General features: G+C 44.8%; 1 protein-coding gene across 1 annotated transcript in view; it reads left to right on the top strand.

Annotated features, from left to right (window-relative positions):
• Positions 1–1179: 1179 nt before the first annotated feature.
• The window catches only part of SNX7 (sorting nexin 7), a 28161-nt gene continuing 20389 nt past the window's right edge, over positions 1180–8951 (top strand). The window contains exons 1-2 of the mRNA XM_061461768.1: positions 1180–1394; positions 7598–7780. Of these exons, the coding sequence (XP_061317752.1) occupies positions 1242–1394; positions 7598–7780 (336 nt within the window). The 5' untranslated portion in view covers positions 1180–1241. The remainder of the gene's footprint in view (positions 1395–7597; positions 7781–8951) is intronic.

Below are 8951 nucleotides of genomic sequence, written 5' to 3'. Positions count from 1 at the left end.
CCTGGCTTTTGCAATTAGCAGCACCGCTCATTACTTTTTATTCAACACTGGCAACTCCAAAATCCCTCAGTTCTGATGTTTGTACTTTCTGCAGCTTTTAAAGGTTTGGCATCCTTTCCCCACTCCTTTTCAGATGTAATGGGGTGTCAATTTGTCCTCACAAGTAAAATCTTTGGGCCCAAAGTAATCTCTGGATTCAATACCAGAAAGTGCACCAGACCCCATGATGAAGGAGTGTGTAAGCCTCCAGCTACAAAGGGCAAAACAGCTATCCAAGGTATAAAAGAGGCAAGAAACAAGGCCAATTTTCTGTCTGCTGCTTCGGTGGCAGGGATGAGCAATGTGGGACCTGCAGCCTGGAGGGAGGAGAACATCAGCCCAGAGAAAGAAGGAAAGTCTGGGTATGCCCATCCCTGCCGAGGGCTGTCATGGCTTCCGAGGACACCGGCTGATGCAGTTTGGCTCCCCAAGGCTCTGATGATGTGATAGAGGGTACCCTCAGTATATCTGCAGATGACACCAAGCTGGGTGGGAGTGCTGATCTGCTGGAGGGTAGGAAGCTCTGCAGAGGGGTCTGGGCAGGCTGGATCCATGGGCTGAGGCCAATGGGATGAGGTTCCACAAGGCAAAGTGCGGGTCCTGCACTTGGGCCACAACAACCCCCTGCAACGCTCCAGGCTTGGGGAAGAGTGGCTGGAAACTGCTCATGGGAAAGGAGCTGGGGGTGCTGGTTGGAACTGAACATGAGCAGCTTGTGCCCAGCAGCCAGGAAGCCACCAGCATCCTGGCCTGTATCAACACCAGTGTGGCAGCAGGGCTGGGGCAGGGACTGGGCACCTCGAAGCCTTGGCAGTGCTGGGAACAGGTGTCCTGGATGATCTCAAAGGTCTTTTCCAACCCAAGCACGGAACCTTCCCAGTGACCCGCACCCGCAACAGCGCTCCCCTCTAACCAAGGGCCGCTCACGCCGGCCGCACCGGCCCCTCGGGAAGCCGGGACGCCGCAACGAACTCGCCGCCTGCACGCACCCGCCTGTGGGCGTTGTGAGCCGCCGCCCGCTCCCACCCCTTCACGGGAGAGGCTGCGGCCTCCTCCACAGCCCCGCCGCTTCCCGCTTCCTCCCGGCCCCGCGGCGCTGCCCTCCCGCCGCCGCTTCCACTCCTGCGCACTGGGGCGGGCGGCCCATCGCGGCCCCCAGGGGAGCGGCTGCGGCGGGCCGCCGCCCGCGCTCGCCGGGCAGGATGGCGGCTGAGGGCCGGGTGCTGGCGCCGCCGCTCCGCCCGCCTTCCCCCGGCGGCGGAGGGGCCGGAGGCCCCGGCGCGGTGCCAGGGCCTCTGCTCGCCGCTGAGGTGCTGGCGTTGGACGATGAGGAGGACCTGGAGGTGTTCAGCAAGGTACGGAGCGCGCTCCCCGACGGGACGGGGCAAGAGCGAGCGCGGCCTCTGCCCGGCTGCCCCGGGCCATGCAGCGCCAGGCGGGGCACCAAGGAGGAGGCACCGGGACCGCCGAGCGGCGGGGGCCTCTGTGCTTGGGCACGGCGAGGGGGTGAGAGGGTCCTGGTGTGTGGCAGGATGTGTGGCACCGGGGACAATGAGCAGATGCGTTTCCAGTTTGTTTTAAGGGGGTCTTACGGATTAAATGTGCATATTGTTCTGTTTCTGTCAATGAAATGCACCGTGAGATGAGCTGAGCAAGTCCTGACTGCGCTTACCTTCCATTTGCCAAGTGATCGCTGTAACCATCACTTACGTTTGGCATGTGCCAAGTATGCGTCTGTAAATGTCGATGCATTTAGTAGTTGCCGTTGTATTTAAATATAAATAAGTAGTGCCAGAGTTTTCTTTTAAAAGACGAAGGGAAGCCCTGCTCCTTTGCAGAGGTGGTTTGAGAAGGTCACGTCTGTTGTTTCGATGATGAGAATAAGGTGAGTGTAACTGGTGAGGTATTAGGGTCCATGTTTCACAAGCACACAGGGTTAGCTAGCTACATGGGCACAGGCTTGCCAAATTGCTCATTTTCATTAAAGCAGTAAAGTGAGGCTACCACGTATATTGTTTCTTATTTCATACTGATTTGGCTAAGCTGAGACTTACCCCTTGCCTTCGCAGCCTGTAAGGAAAGCATGTCGTGGATCTATTTGCCTTATCAACGCAGCAGCTGAAATATAACATAAGGACATGCAGAGAGCGAAGGTGGAAAATATATATATATATATAGGGGACTAAGGCCCCATTCACCTTCTGAGGCTTCTGAACTGCTGCATGACAGGATGTGTGGCACTAGAGAGATACATTTCCTGTTTGAAAATGTGACATCAAATTATTTTCAGGAGGTCATACAAATTAAAGGTGCATTTTGTTATATTTCTGTAAACAAAGTTTATTTTTTGTTATGCATAAATATAGACATTGCAATAGGAGCTTTGTTCTTAGGAGCTATGTAATTAAACTTTGACTGTAGTAAAATTCCTGGATTTTAAGGCCAGAAAGGGCTATTAGGTGATTTAATGGTCTGTAACATGCACGAGGTCAGGCTAAATTTCACGAAGCTATCTGTGTTTTTCGGAAGCATAACTAGGGTCTGGCTAAATCATGTTCTCTACTCTTGATTCAACTTCAAGAGATGAATGATTCACTGAACTTGCATGCAAAAGTGGTTCTAAAATATGATTTTAGTTGTTTGTTTCTTCCTTTGAATTCTTTTGCTTTTACTAGGTGAGCTCAGGCAGTTGTGCATGCAGGTTATGCTGCTTGCTTGTCGTGAGCAATGCTCCTTATGAACCAAAGATAAAACCAAGTGTAGTTGATGTGAGTTACTGGTGCTGTATGGCAAGTGTCTATATCTTTAGATTTCTGCTACCTGGATTATGCCAAATACTTCTTCCTTATATTAAATCTTAACTGCCGTTAATGCATGATGATAACTTATTCCTGCAAGCAAGAACATCTGTCATGAAATGTGAAAACACAGCATTCTTTCCAAAGCCTGGACACCCGCATGTGGTGGCTATAGATAGACCAGAAATTCAGGCTTTGCTTTCAAGTGCAATTTGAGGGCTGATCTTTTGAGCTAATAAAAGAAAATCTGTGAGGTTCATTGGGCATTTTTGTTCATTTTCCATGTATTCGCAGGAAACTGACAGCCTAAATGGAGCTTCAGACTAAGTTTTGTAAACCTCATTTTTCCATAACCTACTGTTCCAGGATCGCCTTGTTTTAAATTGTATCCTAATGGGGTTTCTCATACCACTGTCTTTAAGGTGGTGGTGGAGCATTTGCAGCCAAGGGGGACAGTGCAGGGCTCGGTGCTTGTCACTGACATCAACTTCATCGTTCTCCGTTTAGTCAGTGAAATGTACCAGCTACCAAAATGGTGAAAAATGGGATTCTTAAAGCTTGTCAACCTCAATACCAGAAGTTATTACTCAAGATGTAAACACAAGGCTTTTATTTTATGAACATTCGTAGAGGTTTAACCTGAGAGCATCAGAAACTGTTGATCCGGTATCCTGTGACATAGCTCAAATATTACAGACTGTCATCATTGGAGTCCTGGTTTCGGCTGGGATGGAGTTAATCTCCTTCCTAGTAGCTGGTTCAGTGCTGTGTTTTGGCTTTAGTCTGCCTTATCAACTCTGCTAAAGCATTCCATGATGTGACGTGCAGTTCGCTTAACCCTGGTTTCCATTACCATCAAAAATGTTCTGGGTACTTCTTAGCAGAGACAAATTCTGGGGTGGAGTTATGAGTCACACAAACACAGTGTTTCCAATCTGCTTTCTTCCATTAGCTTCGAAGTATGGAGTACCACGTGTATCTATTCCTTTGTTAACTGATACAATTGACAAGGCTGTCAGCACTTTGGTTAATCCTTAAAATCTTCAGCAGCTCTTCTTTCAGACTCTGTTTCACAGTGTTTGTCTCCATTTCATATTTACAGGAAACTTAATTAATGGTATTTCTGGAAATATGCCACTTAAGAATTGCATAGGGGCTAATTTTTCTTCTATAACAAGTTGATAAAGGATTTGAGACTGACTTATAAATGATTCTTTTGGCCAAGGAACTCGTCTGTCTCATGAATCTCTTTGCTTCTTTGAAGAATGTGCCAACAATGAAGCTCTTCTCTTCTAAGACAAAGTCTGCCACCACATCCTTTAGCTCCAGACCTGCTTTGGATCCCTGGGCTCAGAAGATTTCAAGTTCTGGATCCTCCTTGGGAGGGATGGATGAAGGGAAGCATGGATAAGGCACAGAGGCACATTGAGTCAAGGATCTGTGCTCTGGGAAGGACTTAATGTGATCAGGCATTGGAACAGGCTGCTCAGGGCAATGGTGGAGTCACCGTCCCTGCAAGTGTTCACACACCGTGTAGACGAGGCCCTCAGTGCCATGGGTTAGTGATGGCCTTGGCAGTGCTGGGAATGGTTGGACTCCATGATCTTAAAGGTCTTTTCCAACCTGGTTGATTCTGTAATTCTTCTACAAAGAGCTGAGGCTCAGTGGTGTGCTCAGCCTACTTTGAGGCTGCTCCTGCTATATGAGTGTTTTCCTTCCCTTATTTTGGAGTCTTACTGACTGATTGCAGCCAAATGTGAGAGTGAGATACAGTAACTGCAAGTATTAGAGGAAGAAGACCCAGAACAAAGCCCTCATGCTGCCAGGAGCTCATTGATTTTCTGTCTGCTTGGTCTCCTGGCTGGTAAATGAAAATCCATTAACTTTTTTGCTAATCGGCACATACAGCTCTGCCAAATGGCATCTATACAGCCCAAGAGGTAGAAGAGTTGTCTGTCTTGTGCCACAAAACTCCTTCTGCCCTTATCTGTATGCACACAAAACCAGAGTTCCAACCACAAAATTACCACTGTATAGAAAACAGTCACCTTTTTTTACTGTGTTTCTGTGATGACATCAGACTTCTGTCACATGAACTTCAAGAACTACTGGATTTAAACCTCAAGTATCATAAGGACAAAGAGAAACAGATGCTTGTTTGAAACTCCCATGCATTCATTCACGTGCAGATGAACACTAGAGCTGTATTACAACAAAACGGGTTTTATTGCCCGTGTTTTGTTTCACAAACCACATATTCATAAGCCCTCCCGATCAAAATAGACTTTCAGAAACCTGCTTGTGTAGAGCAATTTTTAGTAGCAACCTAGCAGGAGGAATGGGACATTAAGATATTAATGACCCATGGAAAATGAGAAAATATGAAGCACATTTACCTTGATCCAATTTAGGCCTTGCAGAGTCCTTATTCCATAAGTTATATGGCCGTTCAAATCCCTTAGATGCTCACAGGCATTCTTCTTTCCCTGGAAATTTCCTTTTGTCTCAGTGCTTTGGGCGGCTCTGAACCAGCAGTCCTCATTCTTCATGTAGAAGAGCATGTCCAGTTAGTGCTTCTCTGTCATAATCAGGACAGTGCTGGCTGGATACCAGTATAGAAATGGTGTAGGAACACACTGAGTAAAAGAAAAATGCCTGTCAGGTGTACAAATACATATATTTGTATAATATTTAAAAAGTAGTTGTAGTTTTGCATCTTGTTTTTGTTTCCCTGTTCAGAGAACTGCACATAAATGATAGGAGGAGAACTGGTACATCAGTGTTTTCCAGGCATAATTCCCAGAATCAATTTCTGCTCTTTATTTATGGGGGTACACTGATAAATATACTGATAAATACAACATAAAGGAGAGAGAGATGGCAGTCGGCAGGAAAAGAGCAAAAGAGAATGTGTTCCAGGGGAAGTTTTGATCCAGATGAATTCAAAGGGAAAAGACAACTTTCAGCAAGACTAGCAGCACTGCTGTGCTCGTCACTCCCATGGGATTGGCCTTGGTATCATGCCGTGACTCTATTTTGTGTGGACTTGCAAGTTTCCACGCCTGGCATTTGAGTGGCTTTTTCTTTTCTCCTTGCTCCGTTGTTAGCAAGGCACCAGAAAGGGCAACTCTGTGCAAGTGGGTAGTTAGTGTAGTCTAACTACACCTTTAGAAAACTTCAAGATGAATTGTAAGTTTGTTATGAAAATACTTCATTGCATTGGATATATTAGGAGAAATGTATAAAATGCATCAAAAGGAGCATGAGAAGCAGGTCAAAGGAGGTAATACTGCCCCTCTGCTCTCGTGAGACCCCACTCTCATGAGATACCACAGTGCTGGTCTCCTCAACATAAGAAGGACATGGAGCTGTTGGAGCAAGTCAGGAGAAGGCCATGAGGCTGAGCAGGGGCTGAAGCACCTCCCATATGGAGACAGGCTGAGAACGCTGGGGCTGTTCAGCCTGGAGAAGAGAAGCTGTGTGGAGACCTACAAGGATGCTGGAGAGGGACTCTCCATCAGGGACTGTAGTGATAGGACAAAGGGTGATGGGTTCACACTGAAACAGGGGAAGTTCAGGTTAGATCTAAGGCAGAAGCTCTTCCCTGTGAGGGTGCTGAGGTGCTGGCACAGGGTGCCCAGAGAAGCTGTGGCTGCCCCATCCCTGGCAGTGTTCAAGGCCAGGTTGGACACAGGGGCTTGGAGCAACCTGCTCTAAGTGTGAGATGTCCCTGCCCATGGCAGAGGGTTGGAACTGGATGAGCTTAAGGTCCTTTCCAACCCAAACCAGTCTGGGATGCTATGAAAATAGCTGATATTTAAAGTATAGTGATCTATTTAAATTGCTCTAATTTGTTATTTTTAATGACATTCATTTATTATGCTCTTTTATAGAGTTAGTTAATTTAATTCATTTTCCTTATCACTGCATCCTTCAGATTTTAGATCAGTAGATCTCATCTGAGCTCATATCTAGGTAATATTTCTTGCCTGTTCCCATTTTCCTCTCTGTTTCTCAGCATTTGAGTAATCGTCATTGAAGAGACTGAACAGCAGCAGCTGCTGTGGGGACATATTCTTAGAGAGCTGTGGTGGAAGTGGCTGATGCTATCAAAAAGTGGTTTTTCACTTCAGCAAAACTGTGGTTTGGCTTTTTCTTTGAGAAATGAAGCAGCAATTTTGTCCTGCTCCTTCCTGGTTTTCTTTGTGAAAAAGATGATGTCTCTGTAAACATTTTCCATTTCGAATTTCATATTGAAATAGATGCAAACTGAAGCATCCAGTTCTAATCTGTGATTCAGATTTTGTCTTGTTTTCTTTTAATATAATCATTTTTTATCCATCCTGGTCAGGTTAATAGAGATAATAATTCAAACTTCATAAGTCTTGAATAACTGGCTTCTACCAATTTTAATCAAGCTGGTAAGTATCCTGCTGGGTGCATGGATTCATAACTGATTTTCCTATGCAGTGGTGAGTTCTCTTTCTTAGCTATGCTTCACATTCTTCTCAATGGTGGCATTTTGCTTTTTCATCAGTTTTAGAATAAATCTCATTTCTTACCTCCACACTGCAGCAAATACTGAAAAGGAGAATGGATTTGCCATGTACTATAGAATTCTTCCATCTGCTCTACGTTTTACATGGTTTGTCTGATTATTTAAAAGCTTGCCATTTTGGCATCTGGGACATATGTGTTTGTATGTGTGTGTCTGTATACAAAGATGTATTGAAAAGGATGTTCTCCTGTTTTATCTGTAGGATACATCACTGGCTGAGGTAAACTCATTCAGTTCTTCAGTGCCAATATCCCCCTCATCAATGATAAACCAGTATAAATTGGAAGATGAACCAGAATTAAGAGATCTCTTCATTACAGTCGATGATCCTGAAAGCCACATTACAGCCATCGAAACATTTATTACTTACAGGGTAGTCACAAAGGTAAGAACCTGTTCGTGGCTGTAACGGTATACACTGCTAACAGTAGGAGAATTTTCACTCCTCTTCTTACCATTCTCTGGAATATTGTTAAGTTTAAATTATACTCTGGTTTTGCCATGAGTTACAGACCACTAAAACTGTCTGAAACTCTGCAGTGGGTTCTGGAAAAAACTCAAGTCTACATACATCAGTGCTTAAGTTCTTTATGTCCCTGCCTGTGGTGGGGGGGAGGGTGGGGGGTGGGGGTGGGGGGGGTGGAACTGTATGATCTTAAGGTCCCTTCCAACCTAAACCATTCTATCATTCTGTGAGTCTATGAAAATAGCTACTAATTCTTCCAGAGCAACATCAGTTCTGTGTGAGAATAACATATTCTGCTTCAGCAGGAATATGAAACAGCAGCAGGACTGATTCCGTTTGAAGCAGAATATTAGCCCAAGTATTTGTGACCTTTGTCTTGCTTAAATGTGACCAGCTACAATGTCTTTTAATTCAGTTCCTTTCTAATTGCAGTGTCCGCTATCACATGAATGTGTGTTTCCCATTGACAGTTGCATATGATTTCTGGGGAAGTTGCCATAATTGTGCAATGTAAAAGTAAATCTTAGGAAACAACCAGGTATATTTTTAGCTGTCCTGAATGCAAATTATTGATGAGAAAGAAGGAAGAAAGCCAGCCTTGTGAGACCAGCTGGTTTCTTCTGGGATTACCAGCAAATATTCTGCAGGCTGCATGTTGAGGCTTGCACTGTTCATTTATTTTACTTTGCGTTCCTTTGAAAAGATTCATTTAAACCCGAATTTCCAAATGGGAATTACTCATCCTTAAATATGAGGAGATATCAATTCTTCATGAAATGTTTAAAGAGTAGGAAGAGAGCTATCTTCAGGAGATTGCTAGCAATCATTTTCACTTTATGCATGCTTTTGGAGACGAGAGAACATTTTCTCTTCAGGCAAATATGGCAGGGCTGTAAGGTGGATTGCTTTTGCTTTTTTATCTCTTCTATCCTTTCTTATCATATTTAATTTGAAGTGCTGGTTGTTGATGATAAAGTAATAGCATTCCTCCCACATACCTCAAAGAATTCTTATTCAACCCTCAAAAATGTCGAGTACAAAAGCATGTTTGGAGGTTTGTTGAATTTACTTGCCTTGCGTTATAAATCTC

The sequence above is a fragment of the Pezoporus flaviventris genome, unplaced genomic scaffold (assembly GCF_033815535.1).
Source record: "Pezoporus flaviventris isolate CSIRO_AGI_PZ_B2104156 unplaced genomic scaffold, CSIRO_AGI_Pfla_v1 ptg000001l, whole genome shotgun sequence".
NCBI lineage: Eukaryota > Metazoa > Chordata > Aves > Psittaciformes > Psittacidae > Pezoporus > Pezoporus flaviventris.
Note: the sequence above shows the minus strand (reverse complement) of the source record. Positions and strands in the feature narration are given on the sequence as shown.